The sequence below is a fragment of the Musa acuminata genome, chromosome BXJ2-5, assembly GCF_036884655.1.
Source record: "Musa acuminata AAA Group cultivar baxijiao chromosome BXJ2-5, Cavendish_Baxijiao_AAA, whole genome shotgun sequence".
NCBI classification, from domain to species: domain Eukaryota; kingdom Viridiplantae; phylum Streptophyta; class Magnoliopsida; order Zingiberales; family Musaceae; genus Musa; species Musa acuminata.
Genome location: NC_088342.1, coordinates 10,788,595 through 10,812,306, shown reverse-complemented (window position 1 = coordinate 10,812,306; position 23,712 = coordinate 10,788,595). Strand labels below are relative to the sequence as shown.

General features: G+C 41.3%; 1 protein-coding gene and 1 non-coding gene across 3 annotated transcripts in view; both read left to right on the top strand.

Annotated features, from left to right (window-relative positions):
* The window catches only part of LOC135583652 (protein HLB1-like), a 34,199-nt gene that overhangs the window by 7,112 nt on the left and 3,375 nt on the right, over positions 1 to 23,712 (top strand). The window contains exons 5-12 of one of the 2 annotated variants that reach the window (XM_009402603.3): positions 704 to 787; positions 14,747 to 14,797; positions 18,079 to 18,108; positions 18,229 to 18,291; positions 18,438 to 18,503; positions 18,664 to 18,792; positions 19,956 to 19,991; positions 21,124 to 21,243. In XM_009402603.3, coding sequence (XP_009400878.2) covers positions 704 to 787; positions 14,747 to 14,797; positions 18,079 to 18,108; positions 18,229 to 18,291; positions 18,438 to 18,503; positions 18,664 to 18,792; positions 19,956 to 19,991; positions 21,124 to 21,243 — 579 coding nt within the window. The remainder of the gene's footprint in view (positions 1 to 703; positions 788 to 14,746; positions 14,798 to 18,078; positions 18,109 to 18,228; positions 18,292 to 18,437; positions 18,504 to 18,663; positions 18,793 to 19,955; positions 19,992 to 21,123; positions 21,244 to 23,712) is intronic. The other variant, XM_065108848.1, reaches the window with a different exon arrangement.
* On the top strand, positions 12,818 to 12,937 carry LOC135613268 (5S ribosomal RNA). Its single transcript, XR_010487255.1, has one exon. It is a non-coding gene; the product is annotated as a 5S ribosomal RNA (ribosomal RNA).

Genomic DNA, 23,712 nt, shown 5'->3' with positions numbered 1-23,712 from the left:
ATGTACCTGTTCCTGAGAAAAGGAGACATTGGATGCCAGACCTAAAGATAATTGGAAGAAAGGACGGATTTAATACCCCAAATGGCGTGGGTTCTAATATGAACCAACATTTAATTGAAAGCTAAGTCACTGAAGTTCAGAAACTGAACTGGTTTGGCAAAAGATTTGTAAACAACAGGATTCCTTCTTTAAATTTGTGAGCCACCCTTGACTACTCATCTGCCTCGTGCTACATTGCAGGTAATTTGCTTGTTTTTTACGTGAGATTTTATTAGTGTTGTTGTTTTGTGGGGGTGGATGCTGTTGATCCTCTTGCTTCCATGTATATGTATTCTGAAGCATGTTGGATGTATCTAGTAATCTTGTAATGACTTGCATATGTTGTCATTGTGACGTCATCTGCTTGTTTGTTGTTTACTTTTATCTGCCTTATTGATTTCTGAGAGTTAATACTATATGAAGTCACATATACTGTGAGATTTTTAAGAGATTCACAGCTTAGCCAGGTGATTGACTTTGTATATGATCTTTATACAGCAACAAGTAGCTTTCCATGCTTGGTGTTCTTTAGGCACATTATAACTTGGCTATGTTATTTGATTGTGATGTTCTGTGACGTTTTAATTATGTTCAACTTTGTATATGATCTTTATACAACAGCAAATAGCTTTCAGTGCTTTGATTGTATACTGTTGTTCTTTAGGCATATTATAACTGGGCTATTGCGATATCTGATCGTGCTAAAATGCGTGGACGTACCAAGGAGGCTGAAGAATTATGGAAACAGGTTGAACCTTAACTAGTCTGGTATCTCTTATCCTCTATTATTGCTTCTTTTGGGTTTTCAAATACCGTTGAAGTTATTGATTCAATACGGGTTAAATCCTATAGTCAAACAATGGTGATTTTGATCCACCACTTTACGGCTTTACAACAGGCTGATGTTGCTTCAAGAACCTTTTTTATTCATGCTGGATAATTGTGTCGTGCAGACGCCATAGTGAAGATGATCTTCCTTTGTGTTGTTACCCAAATACATGTGGGAAATTAATATGACATATGTATGTTAAATAATCTTTGTTTGTCACATATTAGATTATTCTCTTTGGTGGCAAAAATAAAATTGATTAAGCAGATGAGCCTGAAGAACATATGACTTAATACTCATTTTCCTTTTAAGGACTTTCAGGAACTTGTTAAAACTGATTAAGCAAATGAGCCTGAAGAACACACGACTTAATACCCATTTTCCTTTTTAAGACTTTTAGGACCTTTTTAAAAACAAAGATGATATCCTTTTATTTTTATTTCTTGTTTCTTGTTTTCTTTTCCTTTGTCTTGAACTTATCTGGACTCCGTATTGTCACAGACAAATTTATAAACAAGGTGTTCGATGTAATGTTGATGTATATTCATGTTTTTCGATTTTGTTCATGTTTTACGCAACATGTAGAGGGTTTGCAGTAGGCTTGACAGTCCTATTTTGATTGGCTTTTATAGTCATTTTAGTCTTATAAACATAGGTTGTGTGCAGTGGTCGCGTAGAGGCAAAATTGCCCAAAAACAAGCCATCCAGGCATTTACTTTTGGGGTTTTCTAGCTCCGTATAGTGGTACGAAGTATCAGTCAGTATAATACCCATGAGCTACCTAGGTGACACATGGTTGGATGAGCCTTTGGGGTAGTGTCTAGGCTTGGTTCGTCGCCTTATTCCATAGTAGTGTCTTGTGGGCACTTGTGGAGATTTTTGGTCGTGATGAACCACCTTTAATCCTTTGTCGTGCGATCGTTTAGAGTTTACAAAGTTTGTGTTTGTAATTTGTATTGCCCATCAAGTGTTTGTTGAAATGGTTGTTTATGGGATCCCAATAACATTTTTTCTAACTAGTTTTCTCTTTTGGAGGTCCTTAGGGGACTATATGAGGTTTCGGGGAGATTGACCCTTTGTGGATGGGCATGCATGCGTGCCGCATGACTTAGGCTAAACCAACTAAGCCCGTGATATATGGTATCAGATCGGGACAAGCATACTTAGAATTTAGAAACACGTGATATGTAAACGTGGGGGACCTAACAAGGTTGCATTGAGGACAACCAGCAAGCACGATTGCTTGAGGGAGACGACCGTAGAGACATAGGTTAAGGAGTCACTCAGAGGAGTGGGCATCCAAGATTGATATTTAGAGGAATGACCAACCCTTAGCGTGAGAGGCACAACGAGGACAAGCAAGTTGGGAAGAACGCGTAGTGCACAAAGGTTGAGATGGCTGAGTTCGTATTCCGACTTGACGTTGGCAACCAAACCAAACTTGATGGTGCTCAAGGTATGCGGAGCGCTTGACAAAAGATAAGATCGTCCAAAGGAGGGATGGGTTGTTCGATGACTGAAAGAGTTGTGCAAAGCTCACAGAGGTGAGGAGAATTGCTAACTCGAAGAATTCGATACTCATACAAGGGCTTGTATGTAGATAATTGACTGTTCGTGGCCATCCTAAGGTGATCGAAACTCGATGCCATGAAGCATGAAAAATTCACTTCGGCATGGGAATGATACGTTTGTGGGAGGCTGAAGTGTGCAGTAAGTTCACCATATTGCTAGGCCTTGAGGGGCGTAGCGGGGTCTGTATTAGCAAAGAGTCGTAATCTAATCTAGTAGGTGCATTCTCAATGGTAGAACAGTGCATAGTTTGTTTAATAAGGTGGAGTAGTCCAAGTGGATGGTAGTCTCTAAAACTTACACAGGAAAGGATACGAAGATAAAAGTTGCTCCAACGGGACATATATCCGGGAGAGATAAGTCTCGATTTTCTAGAGAGAGAATCATGTGCAACATAGTGTCACTAACGGTCGTTGCGCACCCGCAACAACTTCGTTCAACGAACCGTTCGTCGCTTTTGTTTACATGTACAGCTGCTTGACAGTATATTTTGGCTTGGTTTTATGTTCTTTTGCTTGTAAAAATGTACGTTCGAACAAGTTACAGCGCTACAGTGCTACAGTGCGATTGCTCACCGAACCGAGCAAAACAACCCAAAATGGCTCCGTTTTCGCGTGCCACAGGTTGTTTTCTGCAGCCCGCTGCTGCACGCGAAATGTCAGCCATCTTAACACCCTGGAACCACCCGGGTGGCACCATGGGGGATGGGGCTTCGGTATAGTGTCGGGCGTTGAACAATCTTCACAAGTTCACACGTTTTCTTGACAGGAAATTGTCTTCGTGCTCGGCACCCGGTGAGCAGCTGTTTGTGGACTTGCACGCATGGTGCTCGTTGAATTGCTTGTAAAGCTTCCCCTTTCGCGAGACGTCAGGATTTGTCCGTCGTTCGTTCTTCAAACTAATCAACTTTCTCTTTTGCAGGTCCTTCGGGACCTGAGTGAGGTTGCAAATTGACTGACTTTTGTGGACGCATATCACAAGGGCGCTTCGCGACTTAGGCAACTCAACCTAAGTTCGTGTCTTGACCGCAAGGGTGCCTTACGACTTAGGCAGTTCCAGCTAAGTCTGTGATATAGTGGTATCAGAGCGGGCAAGCAATTTGAGCAAGCAACGAAGGAACTTCGCAATTTTGCCATGGCAAAGCATCATGACGCATCAAGCAAGGCGGGGCAAGCCGGACCTTTGCCTTAAGCAGCCGTAGGTGGGCTGCAATTGCAAACTCGCTCTCATGTCGTTGGAGCCACTTTGGAGGATCGTGGTAGCGAACATAATGAGCGAGAAATTGGCTACTCTCCGCGAGCGGAGGAAGCGTAATCTGGAGCGCCAACCGGGAAGAAGAGCCACAAGGAGAGACTCACAACGGCGGAAACCCGCTTGGATGTTCTTGAAGCGAGCTTGGAGGAACTCTTCCAAGGCCAGCGAAGGCTTCTTGGGGTAGAGAGCTCGCAAGAAGACGCGGAATCCAGAATCGACAAGGTCGAGGCCTTAGTCGCTCGACTATCGGATGACACCAAAGACTCCATGCAACATCTGTAGGAAGTCGTAGTAGAACTCACTTCCAGGGTGACCATGCTCACAAGGGCACTGAATGCAGGAGGAAGCAACACCCGCGTTGCACCGCCACAAAACTTGAGGGCACCCGAGCCTCCATTGTTATGGAGGTGCCCGAGATGCTAAAGAGCTCGAGAATTTCCTGTTCGACATGGAACAATACTTTCGAGCTATGAGATATGATTATGAAGAAACCAAAGTTTCAATAGCAACAATGCATTTGAATGGGGATACAAAACTTTGGTGGCGAACCCATTGGGAGGAGATCCAACAAGGTCGGTGTCGGGTGGATACATGGGAGGACTTAAAGCAAGAGTTGAGAACTCAGTTTCTACCTGAGAACATAGAGTTCGTCGCAAGGAGAAAGTTGAGACAACTCTGCCAAAGTACTTCCATCCGTGACTACGTGAAGCAGTTTTCTACACTAATGCTGGATATACAGGATATGTCCGAGAAGGATAAGTTATTCAGCTTCCTCGATGGTTTGAAGCCATGGGCGCAATAAGAACTGCATCGAAGGAATGTCACCGATGTGATCGGGGCAATTGCTGTCGCAAAAAGGCTCACCGACTTTGTTTCCTTTGAGGACTCAGGAAAAAGGAAACAATTTTCAAGAAATCACCCTCCAAAATATTCTCGAGGGAAGGAGCTCTGTGGCGAACAAAGGAAGAAGAGTTCTTACAAAGGGTCAAGCTCAAAAGGCAAGGCCTCGAAAACTGGCAGATGCTTCTTGTGCGGAGGGCCGCACATGGTGAAGGAGTGCCCACAGAAATAGGCACTCAATGCTTTAACAGCTTCCATCCATCCCCCTAAATCAGACAAGGGTAAAGCCGTTGCCCTTAGTTCAAGCAGTTCAGAATCTAGCAGCGATGATGAGTCGCAAGGTCTCCGAATGGGAGTAATGCGTTTGTTAAATGCATTGCAGGGTCAAGTGGGGGAGCATATGAAGCAGTGATTGCAAAAGGCGCTCGGGCGAGGCGAGGCCCGAGCGCCTCGCTAATCTCCCAGGCGGCGCGCTTCAAACAGGCGCCGCCTGGTCGCTCGCCTGAGCCCAGGCGTTGGGCGCTTCGGGTGAGCGCCTGGGTAAACCAAGGCAACTGAACCAGAATTTTAGGTCTGGTTCGGTCCTGGTTCGGTTGTTAGTTGGTTCAATCGAACCAACTAAACCGATATAACCCCAACCCTAACCCTAACCCTAACCTAACACTAACCTGTTGCCGCTGCCGCTCTCGATCCCGATCCCGATCGCGATCTCGTCGCTCGCTGCCGCTGCTCCTGCTGCCGCTGCTCGTCGCTGTCACTGCTCGCGCCTCCCGCGAGCCCTCTCGTTGCTCGCACCTCCTGCGAGCCCTCCCGCTGCTCGCGCCTCCCGCGAGCCCTCTCGCTGCTCGCGTCTCCTGCGAGCCCTCCCGCGAGCCTTCCCACTGCTCGTGCCCCCCTCAAGCCCTCCTGCTGCTCCCGCGAGCCCTCCCGCTGCTCGCGTCTCCCGCGAGCCCTCTCGCCTCCTGCGAGCCCTCCCGCGAGCCTTCCCGCTGCTCGCGCCTCCCTCGAGGCCTCCCGCTGCTCGCGCCTTCCGCTCCCTTTCCCTTTCCCGCTGTTGCCGCCGCCGCTCGCCGCTGCTTCCTCGTTTCTCCATCAAGCTCAGTATACTCTTAATATTAAGTTTATTTGAATTTTGAAATGATTAATTTTTTGTTAATAGATTAATAATATATTATTTTGATTTTAATGTTGTTAATTTTTATTTATTTGAAATTATTGTTATAATTATATTATATATTTTTATAATTTAGATAATTTTAAATAATTATATTATATATTTTTATAATTATATTATATATTTTTATAATTTAGCGCCTCGCTTCGCTCGGGCGAGCGCCTGGGCGAGCGCCTAGCGCCTCGGGCATTTGTGGACCTTGGCGCCTTTTGGCGCCTAACGCTTTTTAAATCACTGATATGAAGGCAAAGCCATTAAAAGTAGGGAGTAGCGAGTTGATGTATGTGGACATTAAGTTCAATGGCTAAACAACCCGTGCAATGGTGGACATGGGCGCTACCCATAACTTTATTGCCGATCGAGAAGCAAAGCGACTTGGGTTGATCTTGGAGAAGAACCCAAGTCGAATGAAGGCGGTGAACTCGAAGGCCAAGCGAATCTCCGGGTTGGCAAAGGGAGTTTCCATCAAGATAGGAACGTGGAACGAGAGTACTAACATGATGGCGGTGCCACTGGACGACTTCCAAGTGATTCTTGGAATGGAATTCATGCATGCAGCGAAGTTGGTGCCAATACTGTTCCTAAACTCCCTATGTATGATGGGAGGTGACGACCCCTGTGTGGTTCCTGTCTCTCGGAGGGGAACCAGGGAACCCCAGCAGATATCGTCATTACAACTAAAGAAAGGGGTACGAAAAGGCGAATTAACATTCGTGGTTGCTATGAAGCTAGAGCCACTCGACGAGAAGGCCATTCATGAACCTGTTGTGGTGGCTAACGTGTTGAGGGAGTTCACAGATGTTATGCCACCTGAGTTACCGAAGACTCTACCGCCACACAGAGGCGTGGATCATTATATCGAGCTGGAGCTAGGAGTAAAGCCTCCAGCGAGACCACCATACTACATGCCCCTCCCTGAGTTTGCAAAACTCAGAAAGTAGTTAGATGAATTGCTAAGCGGTGGTCTCATTCGCAGTTCTAAAGCACCATTCGAAGCTTCAGTTCTCTTCCAAAAGAAACAAGATGGGAGCCTCCGACTATGCATCGATTATCGAGCCCTCAACAAAGTGACCGTGAAGAACAAGTATCTAATCCCACTCATCGCGGACTTGTTCGACCAATTGGGCAAGGCCAAGTATTTCTCCAAACTCGACCTCCGGTCGAGTTACTGGTAGGTGCACATTGCTGAAGGCGACGAAGCGAAGACTACCTGCATGACTAGGTATGGAGCGTTCGAGTTCTTAGTGATGCCTTTCGGCTTAACCAACGCTCCGGCCACGTTCTGCACTCTTATGAACCAATTATTCAAAGAATATTTGGATATGTTTGTGGTCGTCTACTTGGACGATATCGTCATCTACAGCCAAACGCTCGAGGAGCATATCGAGTACCTTAGGACAATTTTCAAGGTTCTCAGGGAGAACACTTTGTTCATGAAGAGGGAGAAGTGCTACTTTGCTCAAACAGAGATCTTGTTTTTGGGGCATCGAATCGGGGGTGGCTCCATTTGGATGGACCAATCAAAGGTGCAAGCTGTTCGGAATGGTGAACTCTAAAGAAGGTGCCAGAGTTGAGATCCTTCCTTGGTTTTGTCAACTACTATCGATGCTTCATATTGGGGTATTCGAAGCATGCAACTCCACCGACGGAATTATTGAAGGAGTAGCTTTGGAGGTGGTCTGACAAATGTGAAGCTGCATTCCTAGATCTGAAGGCTGCTGTGTTGGAAGAACCGATGCTCAAATTGCTGGACTATGGGGAGCCCTTCGAAGTCCATACAGATGCTTCAGATTTTGCTATTGAGGGAGTACTCATATAAGAGGGTCATCTGGTGGCCTACGAGAGCCGCAAGCTCAACGAGACCGAGTGGCGGTATCCGATGCACAAGAAGGAGATGATAGCGGTGGTCCACTGTCTACGAGTTTGGCGTCACTACTTTCTTGGATCGCGATTTGTGCTGAGGACAAACATCGCTTTGAGCTATTTTCAAACTCAGAAGAAACTCTCTCCAAAGCAAGCACGATGGCAGGACTTCCTAGCTGAGTTTGATATGGTAATGGAGTACAAGCCCAGAAAAGCAAATGTCGTGGCTGATGCATTGAGCCGGAAAGTGGAGTGAGTGAATGTCGTACAGTTGGAAGGCAGAGGCCAAGTAAGTCAATTGTACTCCAACTTCCTTTCCAAGATCAGGGATGGACTGTACAGTGATCCCCAAGCAATAACCCTGATGCAACTCATCAAAGAAGGTAAAGCATGACGATTTTGGGTCCAGGAGGGACTTGTTTATATTAAAGGGAATAAGGTTTATGTCCCTCGAGTGGACAATTTACGACGTGAGCTCTTAAGAGAGTGTCACGATTCCCTTTGAGCTGGTAATCCGGGCATTTACAGAACTTTGGCTCTCGTGGAGAGGGTCTTTTACTGGTTGAAGATGACGACTGATGTGGAGGAATATGTTCGAACGTGCCTCATTTGCCAACAAGACAAGGTGGAATAGCGAAAGCCGATGGGACTTTTGGAACTGTTGCCCGTACCAAAAAGGCTGTGGGAGAGCATTTCCTTGGACTTCATATCAAGCTTGCTGGTAGTAGGGGGACTCGGATCGATACTCGTGGTGGTCGATCGATTTTCAAAGTATGCAACTTTTATTGCTGCACTCCTACACTGTTTAGCCGAGGAGGCGGCCAAGCTGATGATGAAGAATGTGGTGAAGTATTGGGGAGTCCCACACAATATCATCAGTGATCAAGACGCTCGGTTCCTAGGACGATTCTGGACCGAGTTATTCAAGTTATTGGGGTCTAAGTTATACTTCTCTACAAGCCTCCACCCCCAGACGGATGACCAATCTAAAAGAATAAACTCGCTCTTGGAGCAATATCTTCGGCACTATGTGAGTGCCAACCAACGAGATTAGGTAAAGCTGTTGGACATAGTCCAATTCTCCTACAACTTGCAGCGGAGCTCTTCGTCTAACAATAGCCCCTTCGGGATCATTACAGGACAACAACCGTCAACTCCTCACACCATGGGAATCGGGTATATTGGGAGTAGTCCGTCAGCCTACCACTTTGCAAAGGAGTGGCACCGAAATACAGATATTACGCGGGCTAACTTGGAGAAGGCAGCCAAAAGGATGAAGAAGTAGGTAGACTTGGGAAGGCGACCGCATGAGTTTAAGGTCGGCGATTTGATGTTGGTAAATCTCCAACCAGCATCACTCCAATTCTTTAGGAACAAAGTACACAAAGGATTGGTGTGCAAGTATGAAGAGCCCTTCCTAATTATCAGCAGGGTGGGCAACGTCTCTTACAAGTTGCAGCTGTCGGCGTGGTTCAAAATTCACAATGTTCTTCACGCCAACAACTTGAAAGCCTACCACTTGGATCCGCAAGATACTTCTCGAAGTGTTCTAACTCGGCTAACCCCCACCAGAACCTCCTATGAGAAGCGAGTTGAAGCCATTTTTAGCGGATCACAAGATAAAGCTACCCACTAGAGCTGAGCAGACCGAGTACTTGGTGAAGTGGCGAAAGCTTCCCCGAACTGAAGCCAGTTGGGAGCTCGAAGACGCCCTACGACATAAAAAAGCAATCATCAACAACTACAAACAAGCATCGACGAGGGCGTCGACGGTTTAAGTGGGGGAGAATGTCACGAACGGTCGTCGTGCACCCGCAACAACTTCGTTCAACGAACCGTTCGTCGCTTTTGTTTACATGTACAGTTGTTTGGCAGCATGTTTTGGCTTTGTTTTATGTTCTTTTGCTTGTAAAAATATAAGTTCGAACAAGTTGCAGTGCTACAGTGCGACCGAACCGAGCAAAATAGTCCAAAATGGCTCCGTTTTCGTATGCCACGGGCTGTTTTCTGCATCCCACTATTGCACGCAAAATGTCAACCATCTCAGCACCCTGGAACCACCCGGGTGGCACCATGGGGGATGGGGCTTCGGTATAGTGTTGGGCGTTGAACAATCTTCACAAGTTCGCACGTTTTCTTGACGGGAACTTGTCTTCGTGCCCGACACTCGGTGAGCAGCTGTTTGTGGACTTGCAGCTGTTCGTTTAACCCTCTAAAATCCTTGTTTTCCTCCTTTCTCTGTTTTGTCTCTTGCACGCAAGGTGCTTGCTGAATTGCTTGTAAAGCTTCCGCTTTTGCGAAACGTCGAGACTTGTCCGTCGCTCGTTCTTCGAACTAATCAACTTTCTCTTTTACAGGTCCTTCGGGACCTGTGTGAGGTTGCAAATTGACTGACTTTTGCGGATGCATATCATAAGGGCGCTTCGCGACTTAGGCAACTCAAGCTAAGTTCGCATCTTGGCCGCAAGGGTGCCTCACGACTTAGGCAATTCCGGCTAAGTCCGTGACAGTAGAGGCGGTCTTCCGTGCGTATATTGAAATTTGTATTCGATGAAAGCCTTAGTCATCAGCATATGAGAGCTATGCACTATTGATGAGAAATTCCGAGTACCAAGTACCAATGAGTTCCATTGGGGGACTTGATTATATAAAGGTATGATCGGAGCGATTGGGGAGTTGGATTGCTCAAGAGCATATATTCGCTTAAGGGAGCATAACAAGTCAGAGGACAAAGTCAAGTGAGCGAACATTGTTACCAAGGACACAATGAAGAATAAAATTGGCGCGAGCCCTGTAACACGATGGTGGAGGCCATGTATGGGAGTTCCAGTCTATTTTTTCATCAACTAAGGGGAACTACTCGAAGAACACAGAGGTATTGAAGCTGATGATCGAAAAGGAGCGAAGAAGTGACGATGAGTTTAGAGGGACTTAGCTGCCCAAAACCAAGCGTTAGTTAGGATGGAGGTGGACTCGAAGGAGCGTCATAGTGCCGTTGAGGCAGATCTACCGATTGCAAAGAAAGGGATGCGGATGCGGATGCAGATGCAAGGCAACGGATAGTACGGCTATGAGCATGACAACGCCATGGTACCATAGAGGCAAGACTTCCGTGGAGTCATCGATCCCTTGCTCTCATAGGGGGAGAGCACATAGTCGTGAAAGGGGTCGAGGTGGAGAATGTAGAGGCAAACTTTACGTACCGAGAAAAGATCAAAGGGCAGAGGCTAAGGAAGTTTGTAAGATTGGTGTTGACAGGCTTCTCATCAAGAGAGCTGAAAGAGGGGGACTTTAGGTCGATCCAGGTGTGCTTGACCAATGAATGGAGTATGCGGTATGCAATATTGTACCTTTCTTTTCAAAAGAGTAGGCGACGGAAATGATAGAGAAGACGGTACAATCCTAAAGACGACCAAAACTATTGGAGACTCGCTTTAAGTTGGGGTGGAATTTTATTCTTTTCGGGCAAAACTTCTTGCATTTTAAAAGTTCAATAACAATCAAGAGGCGGATTGCAATAGCTAACTCAACACAAAGAGTGCACACTTCGGGTGCTTCAGAAGTGTGAATAAAGAGCATGCGAAGGCTAGTAACCAACTTCATGCATGAAGTATAACTCTCGAGGAGGTGGGCGAAGTCAAGTAACTTTTGCCTTCTTAACTCTTAAGAGAATTGGTGAAATCAAGTACCCTAATTCTCTTATTTATCCAGCAGGGGAGCTATGCACATGTTCAAAGACCCTTCGAAGAAACTTAGTAGAAAACAATAGTTTTCAAGTCCTTACCAATGATGATTGATTCTACCGAGAGTTGATTGTCCACTTTATTTCCCAACAAAATGCCAATCGAAAGCGAAAATGATGCGAAGCTACTTAGAGTCGACAACTAAGTAGAAGAGGAATCAATGAGCAAATTTATGAAGGAAAGATATCAAAAACTTCAAAGTCTTGAGGTGATGCTTGTTAAAGCTCCAATAGGCATCCACCCAATACAAGCAGCACGAGACGTTTAAGAGACTGACGCCCAACAAGGAAGGTCTTTTTCTTCATCTGAGGGATTCGTAGGAACCAACAAGGATTAATATAACTCGAACGACTCCACACCAGAGTCAGAGTCATTGTTGAGTTGAAGCAGCATTGGTGGATTAAAGTTCGATTAATCAACAATAAAGGTGGAGAGCAGTTGGGAGCCAAGAGACGTGTTACAATTGGAGCAAAAGATTGAAGATTCAACAAAGGCGAGAAGATGCAGCATCCGTAAAGGCGTCGACGAGGACATCGAAGGAATAAGCGGGGGAGAATGTCATGGATAAATCCGTAAACAAGGTGTTCGATGTAATGTTTATGTATGTCTGTATCTTTCGGTTTTGTTCATGCTTTACACAACATATAGATGGTTTGCAGTAGGCTTGACAACCTCATTTTGGTTGGATTTTGTGGTTATTTTAGTCTTGTAAACGTAAGTTATGTGCAGTCGTTGCACAGAGGCAAAATTGCCCAAAAATAGGCTATCCAAGTAGCCATTTTGAGGGTTTTCCAACTCCGCAGAGTGGTGCGGAGTGTCAACTAGCAGAACACCCAGGAGCTACCCGAGTGGCACATGGCTGGATAAGCCTTTGGGGTAGTGTCTAGGGCTGGTTCGCTGCCTTGTTCTGCAACAATGTCATGTGGGCACTTATGCAGACTTTTGGCCGTTGTGGATCACCTTGGACCCTTTGTCGTGCGATCTTTTAGAGCTTGCGAAGTCTATGTTTGTAATTTGCATTGCCTATCAAGTGTTTATTGAAATGATTGCTTGTGGGACCTCGAGTTGAAACATTTTCTCTAACCCGTCTTCTCTTTTGCATGTCCTTAAAGGACCATAAGAGGTTTCAGGGAGGCTGACTCTTTGCGGACGAACACGCAAGGGTGTCGCACGACTTAGGCAAAACCAGTTAAGTCCGTGATAGTATGTTGTACTGTTTTCATGTAACTTTCATTAATGCAGGTGACATTATTTTCATTTTTTTCTATTGAAAAAATTATAGTTTCAAGTTTAGTCGAAGATCATATCCCATTAAACTTTGACAATTTGGATGGATTTTGTTGGGAAATCTATTGAGCAAGATTATGAAGCAAATTTACAAATTTGTTCAGAGAACTACAGTATTCATGAATTATAAAGGGAAAAAAGAAGAGTACCAGCACATCAAACTTTAATATTATTTCAATTGCATATGGGCAATGATAAATGATCAAAGAAATACAATATGAGTTCGATCATACTAGCACTAAACCACCGGATCCCAATCAGAACTCCGAAGTTAAGCGTTCTTGGGCGAGAGTAGTACTAGGATGGGTGACCCCCTGGGAAGTCCTCGTGTTGCACTCCTTTTTGCGCCCCGAGCGACGAAAACCTCTCCCGTAGACCTCCGAGGCGATGGTTTTGGGGCTCGGAATTTGTCGTGACCGCTACGCAGTCAGTCTCGTGGGGCTCGGAGAGAGCTTTCCGGACTGGGGTCGCAATAGCGATTCCGAGTTTGTTCAAGAAAGTCCCTATGGTTTCGGCGCGCGCTTGCCGTGTCCGGTACACAGTCGGCCTCATGGGCATTGGAGAGAGCCGACAATAGTGATTCTGAGATCGTTCGAGAGTTTTCGGGGTGTGCAAGGGGCTCTGGTCGTCGATACGCCGGCCGTGACGTGCACAAAGGCGAGGGATGACGTACGCAATATGAGTGCGATCATACCAGCACTAAAGCACCGGATCCTATCAGAACTCCGAAGTTAAGCATGCTTGGGCGAGAGTAGTACTATGATAAGATGGTAGAACAGCATTTTTTGTTTCATGATATGAAGATGGGAAAAAATGGCTATTGTCATTGTTTTCTGAAAACATTTAAAACCAAGATGATGAACTTGTTTGGCTAGGGCATTTAAAAAGTGTCCATTTTAAAGGGATTGTTTCATGGTCCATGTGCTAGAAAAAAGGAAGATAATATCAGCACTGACTAGGTTTTAGGGTTGATATCCATGAACAAAGGAGGTTCACAATTGTTATATAGTTTGGGTGACACAATAACCCAATTAGGGGTTGATGGGCATTTAATTAGTTCATACATCTCAAAAATAACAAATCCATGTGACCCTAAGTCATGTATACCATTTATCCAATGTCAGGTTGGAGAAAATTAGCCCTGGCTACTAGTTAAGTTCTTAAATAGAATGTATTTAAAGGACTTGGATCTCTGTTCGAAACTGGTTTCAGTAACTGATTGAATCGGCATAATATTGGTGTACTGACCTGTACCTTCTAGCATCACAGAAGAAATAATAAAATTTTAGGTACCAATCAGTGCTGACTGGTCTGGTCTTGCTCTTTGGTTGGGCTGGTAAATACTTTGCATACATAGAGGTCTGATCTGTATTTAAAGCTTTTCCCATCTTTCAATGATAATATTCCAGAAAGAGAGATGCGTAATTATGATTCTTCTAAGGTAGAAGTTGATTATTATCATGTGATGTACGCAAAAGATAATGTTAATGATCAATATTTGTACTCTTATTTATTTTGGGTCATTACTAGTTGAATTGGAGTTTGCTTATGTTGTCTATGTGAAAATTAGATGTCAATGTTCCTACGTTCATATGATTTGCAAACAACCCACATTTATCTCTTATATGGGAAAGCAATTAGTCCCACGAAAGACCACAACAATTGATTAAAGATGGTGTATTGTAGGATCATGTAAAATGAATGAAGAATTGAATATCATGAACAATTACTTGTTTGCCCTTATGTAAGCTGGAACCTTTTAAAGATTATAATATAGTTGAAAATTATAATGTTTTATTGCCTAAGCTAAATGTTCTCAAATTACAGAACCATAGTGATCTCATCTAACTTGTGATCCATTGGATTTTCTATAATCTATGTAATTCTTTACTTTGCTATTGCTGGGTGCATCTATTTTCCACTTTTCACACTTTGCACAAATTGGTGGATGCATAGCCTAAAGAAGATATGTCCAAGCAGATGCCAAATGCATAAGGACTAAAAATTCATTTGATTGCTATCTTAGCTGCCAACTTAATGATTCAACTATTAAAAATTTTCTGCATTATTTGCTTAGATTTTTTCCCCTTTTACTGTTGCATTTTTTGAACGTTCATGCAGCCCTTGTAACATCCCTTTTCTTTACAGGCAACAAAGAAATATGAGAAAGCTGTTCAGCTTAACTGGAACAGCCCACAGGTCAGCTATATTTATGTAACATTATGTTCTTTTTGCAGTATATATATATTTTTCATTTATGTTCTTTCTTACCAATATTTCTATACCTTTTCCATCATGAGCTTTATTTCTTGACATGTTTAAAATTTTCCTTTTCTTGTTTGTTGATCCAATTTCAGCTGGTACTAATCATTTAACATATATGGCTGCTTTCTGTTTACTTTAATCTGCTAGGCCAGAACTTCAGTGGATCTATGAAGCAATATAATATTTATGCTGAAATATCTATGTTTTGTTCCATGTAAACCGAAAATAACCTCTTGGTGTTGATTGAATACATTCCTTCAATGTTTTACGATTTTATGTTATATAACATTCAGACAGAAACTAACTTAATTAAATGCCTATAAGTATAAATGATCACCATGATGTTGGCCAATTTTAAGCTGGACACTAAAATTAAATTGCTTAACATATACATAACATGAGGCAGAGCCTTGATGCCAACGTAAGATTGTTCTGAGTGATCAATGTTCTTGTCAAAGAAAGCTTACAAGGTAAGGTTATGGATGTTGACCCTTAGAACCTGTATTGGTGGGAACCTCATGCACTGTGCTGCCCCTGTTTGCTTCACAATTGTTTGGCTTCATTCAGCTCCAGTAACAAGAGAATTACTTTTAACAATTGCTGGCGATTTGTATGAGAAAATTAATATATGTGTTTATCTTGTACTGTTAACAGGCTGGAGATCAGTGATGAAACTGTGCTTTGTGGTGCTTCTATAAGTTATTTAAATATTTAAAAAACAAAAAACATTGAAGGTTTGAGACCTTTGACAGACACAGTTGGAACAGAGACAGACTTGGAGTGTAGGGTTGTAGTATTGAATTCATAACAGAAGCAACTACTGTCTAACTTTGTTAGGATTTTTTAATCACTCTATATCTAACAAGTGAAAGCTTTTCATCATAGAATTGTTACCTTTCTGATTTTATGAGGGGAAAGGTTTCTGATATTATTGGATCATTTAGCTCTGTACTGGTTGGTGTTTATTTTTTAAAATTATTTTGCAGTAATATCAGCTGACACAAGTGATTATATTGTCTATTACTCTATTATACTAGTACTCTACTAATCGGGCAAGGTGTTGAAACTGGTATGTGGATCAGATATTAAGCCTTGGTTGGGACTCCTTTTTTACATGAACCAAAATACAATATTTTTAAGGAATATTTCTTCTTTACTTTTACTTAAATTGGTGGGATGTCACTGAACATTGAGATATAACCAAGTGTAGTTTTGTGATGATTAACCAATTTATTCAAGTTGGCTAGTATTTAGGTTTTTTAGGACATACATTTTCCCCTCACTAAGATAGTTATGTAAATCTCCATCCTAGGGTAGGCACCAATCTCTAGAAGGGTTCAAACTTAAATAGGGAACCAACCACCAGTCCAACATCTAATTATTGGTCTATTTTAAGTTTATTCTAAATTTCCAGATATGAGACAGTAGAAAGGTAGATTTTCTAAGAAATGTCATACTTGAAAGAGAAAATCCAAGGGACGATTGTTGGACCCTACACATTGGTATTATGATATTAGAATAAGGAACAACAAGAAAGCGGCCACTAGCAAGAACAAAATTTTTCATCCGATACACATACTGATGATTGGTTGGGCCAGTACAGTACCATTTTTGGACCCAATAAATCCCCATAAAATCTCTTATTTTTAGTTTTTTGCCTCAGTAATTAATGAAAATGTTTTTAGACGTTATTGTAAACATTTTTTTAGGAACACCATCAATTGGAATGGGGAGGGAGGAGAGAACAATGCGTAGGGTGGATTGCACACCATTGCACTTGTCGCGAGGCTTTGGTGGAGTTGGCCGAGCTGTCATTTTCCAAAATATTGGGGTTATTATGTCAATCAGGCTCATTTTCAACTACATGTTGGGTTAGGACTTACAGCTGGTACTTACCCTCTGCTTTGGTTTGTGATGGAAAACCAGGCTTGGTGGGCAACGAGAGGCATGTGTGTGATTGTGTGTGGAGTCTGACATTGTTGTGAAGCTGAGATTATGTTGTTCTGTGCTGTTCACTCTAGTGACATCTGAAATGTGTGTGGAATACTACTAGTGTAGCAACAACAATTTTGCTGTTATATAGTGCAATTTGCCAGTTTTGTACTAGGTATAGCAGCATCTTTGCTCCTACAAGGAGCTATTTGCCAGTCTTAGTGTTACTCTTGCAGCTGCAACAAAAGTAGCTTTGCTCCTATATGGAGTAATTTGCTAGATTAGTACTACTCTTGCAGGAGCAACGACAGTAGCTTCACTCCTATATTTTAGCTATTTGCAAGCTTAGTATTACTACTGCTGGAGCATCAGACTTTTCTCTATCTAGAACTCTTTTGCCCCCTTAATTCTGCTAAAATAGCAATAACAACTCTGCTTCATGAACAACACTTTTTCTCCTATATATGATATAGAGCTATTTGCTAAATCTTTTTAGTGCAGAGATAAAGCTTGTAGTCATATTTTACCTATAGACACATGGTATGTTGACATGCACTGTAGTACCATTTTGCTGGTTGGCGGTTTTTTGAAGGGAGGGAGGAGAGAGAAGAAGGAAGAGGAGTACTGGTCTGACTGAAGAATGAAGAAAGAACAAGAAGGAAGGAGGAGGAGAGGAAGGAGGGAAGAAGGAGAAGCCCTGGTCCCTCAAACCAAGCACCTTATCATGTTCACCTTCCGTATGGCTTGTGGGACTTAAATACCTAAAACGACTGTCACATCATATGCTCAGAGTGGGTTGAAGAGGTTGTTTCATAATGGAAATCAACCCAATGTAACAATAATGGATGGTACATATGGATCTGTATCCTGGCAGTGTCTTGGGGCAGCAGCACTTATAGGTACATCTGGTTGAAACCAGAGTTTGATTCCTTGCTGAGACCTGTTTGTACACCCGATGCAAAGCAGTAATTTGATTTATTGCTGAGAATGTGGTGTTTGCAGTATGTAGCTATCCTTTCTATTGATTTCAAGGAAATGTTTTAGTGGGAAGCTTCATTATACTGCATCATGATGCATGTAGTTTGTGCATTTATGTGTACCTTTTAAGTTATCTTTATTCCCTTGATTTTTTTACGTTTTCTTTTTTCACTGACATACATGTTTTATCAAATTTTTATAAAACTGAATATCTTGTTGCTGACTTGTTTATATTCTCAATTTTTTTTATGGAGTGCTGCTAGTGAAAGAGGCCCTATTCTAATTTTCCTGTTCTTTTATTGTAGGCCCTTAATAACTGGGGACTTGCTCTGCAGGTACTGCAGTTTATACTTGTTTACAAATTAGGTTGATTCTTTCAAAAGTAATTTTATGCTGGTTTTCTTATTTCACAATGATTACCATAGTGATGTTTATATACAAAAATTATGATGCAGGAACTTGGTGCGATTGTTCCAGTGCGGGAGAAGCAAACTATCATAAGAACAGCTATAAGTAAGGTAAGACCATGAACCGTAGGAATGATATTTGTTAATTAAATTATTAGGCTGACTATATATCTTAAGGTTCGCAGATATGCTCAGTTCAGATCTTTCTCTTTTCTTAATTTGGTTATGATAAATTAATAATTCATGCTATTTGGCAGTTCCGTGCGGCAATCCAACTACAGTTTGATTTCCATCGAGCAATTTACAATCTTGGGACAGTGTTGGTTAGTATTTACTGCTATATGTCATATTTTGTTTTCACAACTTTGTTGTCAGATTAAATTTCAAAAGGAAAATAGTATACTTTAGATAACATTATGAATTTTCTCTTCCAGAATATTGGGTCATGTATAAATCTGATTATATTTCTGTTCCTTATGCTAGTATGGCTTAGCTGAGGACACTTTCAGATCTGGCAGACCTGTCAGTGCAAAAGAAGTCCCTCCTGATGAGCTTTATAGCCAATCAGCTATATATATTGCAGCTGCTCATGCTTTGAAACCGAATTACTCGGTATACCCTTGCCATCTGATTTATATCTGTTTCTTGTCTTTTAATTTTATGTTACGCATATCATCTCTATGTATACAGGTGGCTGATAGAAACTTCCTGGGCTTGTCAAGTCCAGGAAGGACTGCTAGATGTTAGAAAATAATTTGCATGTGATTAAGCATTTGCAAGGGTGCTGGAAAGACATTTTGGTGCTATAGATTTAACAAATGTAAGTTCATAGTAAAGACCAATTATTTCCCTAACAAAAGATATATGAAGGGGCCAGAATGTGATTTCCTTTCAAATTATTGATAGCTACTGCAAAAAGTTTAGGTGTTACAACTTACATTATAATAATTTAGAATTAGCCCAACTGCTGGTGGACTTCTTTGGTTGATTTTGTTCACTATCAGATTTTATTCTTAACTAATGCAGTTTCATGATCTCATCAGCTTATTGTTGATATATCAATGATGTGCCAGATCTCCCAAAGATCTGACTCATGTTCAGGACTAAGGATTATGGCTGGCATGTGCCAAACCATGCCATATATGTGCTGGCTGTGCGTCAGATGGCCAAGCCATTTATTAGCTTTAGCTGATTGGTATTAGGGGCATGCCGACCAGGGCATGATGGTATGTATAGTTTTAGATGTTGCAATATTCTCGTCTCCTGTTCTGTGATGGAATAGGGTCCCCCCTCCTTAGGCTGACTCTCAATCAGGACCAAGTCTTAATGGTCTGGTTCAGATTCGTGGGCTGGTAGAGGTGTTTTAGGCTGGTCTTTTTACCATGGATATCTTCTTCACAGTTGTTTCATCTCTGTGATTTTCTTTGTCTAGTTGTAGATGACTTTATCCCTTGCAAATGACTGCATTGACCTCAATGATTTCTCTTATAGATTTCAGATAGCCCAAATATGCATGTCATGCATTCTTGTGCATACATGTACTCTGAAATTTTGTAAGGCACTTTTTGATTGTGAGGAACTGGTTCTTCATCTGTCCGACATACTATGAAGTTGATGTTATTATAATTTTATTGTAAAGTATTGTGTGGAGAATGTATATTAGATTTAATGAACATTGTGAATTTGGTAATTGTTTTGCACAAGATCTAATTGCTGAATTTTCAGTGAGCATTTCAGTGTTTCGCTTAAGTTTGATTTCTTCAATGTTCATTCAGGTTTATCACAGTGCCTTGAGACTGGTTCGTTCAATGGTGAGTTTTCTGCTTCTCGTATTGTTGCCATTTAACTTTCAGTCATGATATTAATAGTAACTGTAATGTAAACTACTTGTATCAAGCCAAATGTTCAGATGGGTTTTCTTAATGGAGATGAAACATTCCTATGCTGGGTGGCACATATTAATACTTCAATGCAAACTTTAAACTGTTTTCTACCTTTCTTGTGGAATGTGTTCTCTGAGTTTCTTATTCACTTCAAATTGTGTTGTAGAATCTTTTTCTAGTAGACTGTCTTTTTATTGAATACAAGGTTAGATACAAAATTTCCCTTGAAACTTTATAACCTAGGTGTAAAAGGGACTAGTGGAGTTTTAGGGAGGTAATAAATTCTCCATATTGTTATTACTATTGTATTTTGATCATCAATTAAGAAACCTAAGTCTTGGTTTGTCTATATGGATAGAAAAGTAGATCTACTTCATTTTGATAGGTTAGAAACCAAAGCTTTGTAATCATTGCCTCTGGTTACATCCAATTTCAGCTATGCTTTTTTCTGATTGGGAGACAAGAATGTTATAGGCAATCTTAATTACAAAATACTGATCTGATGAAGATTGAAACTAAGGGAGGATGGTTAAAAGAAGATTGTGTTTTGGGGGGAAGGGGATTTGAATGCAAAAGATCCCTCAGTGTTTCTCCTATTCTTTACATAGTTGCCGCCAGGTGAGTATCAACCAAATGGGATTGAATTATGATCAGATAAAGAAATATAAATTTAGTTATACTTATGTTGATTAAGTAGCTCTAGACAAAGAAGAGTATCGGTAAGCTCCAATTGTAGATTAATGATGTGTTTATAGTCTAATCAAGGTTTAAAAAGTCTTTATTTTACAAGCTTCTGCAATTTATGATGTTTATCTTAGGTTGCATATGAATATTAATATTTATACTCGCCATAAAATTTGATAGAAACCTGTTCAGGAAATATGACCTTTTATGAGAAGCAATTTTATTTCATGGGTTCAAGTTATATTGGGATAATTATCATAATCAATATACTGCCCATTAAATTCATGTTCAGATGATATGGCATAAGATGTTGATTCTCTCATGAAAGTCATTATTCTTTGACATTTGCTTTTCTCATGTGGTGCTTTCTTGATAGCTTCCTTTACCCTACTTCAAAGTGGGTTATTTGACAGCGCAACCTGCACATATTCCAATTGCACCTCATAGAGATTGGCAAAGGTCCCAGTTTATTTTAAATCATGAGGGACTTCAACAGGTCAGTTTGCTACTCATTACCGTAATAAAGAGATGATGAGAATATAGGTTTTCTTGCTTATTCCATTCTGAAATAAGTCAACTGAAAAATGTTCATTCATGTCACTTTATTTTTATTGTTGGTTGGTTTGAATTGTTTTCATCTAAAAAGGAAGGCGACTGGTTAGCTAAAGTTGTACAAAGCAAGGATTACAATATCGAATGATATAGCCCATACTGGGCAGTACCGTTGATCTAGCCCCGTATCGGACGGTACAGGGCTGTATCGGGCTGTAACGGTCGATATTTCGACTGTTACCGCCCGAAACAGGTTGGTAACGGTTGTCGCTCGCTATTGAGCAGTATCAGTCTGGCTGTGGCTTGGCTGTGGCGAGGGAAGAAGAAGTGTCGAGGGAGAAGAGAGAGAAGGTGCTCGAAGTAGAGGGAGAAGAAGAAGGAGAATCGGGAGAAACTCAATGCTTCTAAATCTAGCGTCGCCCTCCCTCGACGATCTCGATCCAGGAGGTAACGGAGAGGCCATGGCTCGGCTTCTTCTTCGCCACTTTCTTCGCCGAAGGTTGGAGACGTCTACGACCTTCGTTGTCTTCGCTGAACGTCGTAGATGAGGAGAAGACCGTGCTCTTCTCCTCGTCTGACACGACAAGGAGAAGAAAAGGAGGCGACATCGCCGAGGCAACGTACGCCTCCTTTTTTTTTAATATTATTTTTATATTTTTATATATTAATTTTTATATTATATATATGTACCGAGTTGTATGCCCATACTGTATGTCGGTATGGTACAAAATTATGAATCTTGGTAAAAAGTAACCACTAAAATCTGTACCGGTGAATTTCTTGTATCAGATCAATGCTGACTATGGTCTAGCATTCTTTACAGCATTATGGAATGTCATCGTCTTGCCAGATATCAAATGAGACAATATGATGATTCCTCTTCTTCATTCATCTTCTCTCTCCCTCTCCCCATCTCGCTCTGTATGCTTTTTACCGAGTGAATGCGGGCTCCAGCACTTAAATCTTTGCTTTATACTGTTGGATAATCATGTTTCATCTTATTTTGAAATTCCTTTCAATATTTCACCAATTATTATATATTTATTCTTTTTTATTTGACCAATGTTCCATTGTGCATTATGATTTTTTTAGTTTGTTCCGCCACCATAGTTTATAAATGTATGATATGAGATTTGTTTTTTGATTCATTATCTAAAAACTTCTAACCACTGAATTTAGTATTGATGTATTTTGTTTAGTTTGTTTCTCCATAAAGTTGAAAGGAAGACAATAAAACCAGTGATTTCTTTCCTGTTTTTGATATAACAGACTGTTCATTATGCCAGAACTCAAGTTTAATATCTGTGCATTTTGGATAAACAATAAAAACCATGTTGGCCTTCTCAGGATTATCCTTGTCTGGCAAGGTTGGCTGGGTTATACAAATGGGAGATGCATGTGGTTGAAAAACTGACTGTATTTTAAACCATCTAGAGATTTTAGTTTTACAATTTATAGGTTTAAACTTTAATTATCCATAGTCCCTGATTCTTTGTCATGTTTTCCTCCCTTGTTCTCATTTTCTTTATATCTCCTTTCTACCCAGTTTACACCCTTTTGCTGAAGTGCTAAACAATCTGCTATTTTTTTTATCTAGTCTTTTTGTTCTTCGTGAGATATTCATTGCATCTCAAAATTTCATTAGCATCCTTGTTAAATCTACTCTTCCAATAATACCGCCATGCCATATAAATTCACCAAAAATCCTTTTATCCTAACTCTGAAAGGTAAGATTTTTCTATGTTTTTCCTATTGAAAACATATAATCCCACCAAAGATATCATGGTCTCTAAACTTTAGTTTGATGTTGTTTTCTCTGTCATGGATGTTGGTTGGTTCATGTTTTTGAGTACTTCCATGAGCAAAATAATTATGTTTTGATATGTCATTTAGGAAAGACGTGAATGTTTGAATTTGTATGGGAACATTTATATCATCTTTCCCAATCCATGTGTTATTATCAACTAGTTTTCCCAAAGGATCGTAGTGTTGTGTCGGGCCTTGGACGGACCTGTACCTACCTGACAATATCAGTGTGCCTTACTCTTTTTTGGGAAAAAGCCTAAAAAAACAAAAAATAATAATAGTGTTTTTCTTAATTTATTAGTATATAAATTATATTTAGATAAGAAAAAAGTGTATCTAAGTCATAAGTGAATAGAAATTCTAGGTTATAAGGCGGAAAAATTGAATTTATCTTTACAGATTTGTAGAGGAACAACTTTGTCGCACTGGCTTCCATTGAAGGAAGTGAATCAACTGAAGCTTTAGTCACAAGTGAGTGTGTGAGAAAGAGTGAGAAAGAGAGTGAGTGAAAGTAAGGGAAGGGAGGGGATTTAAAGCTCTGAACGAGGCCCCAACCATCAAATTTGACCCTTGGGGTCAAAAACGAAACTTGATATGTGTCGATATC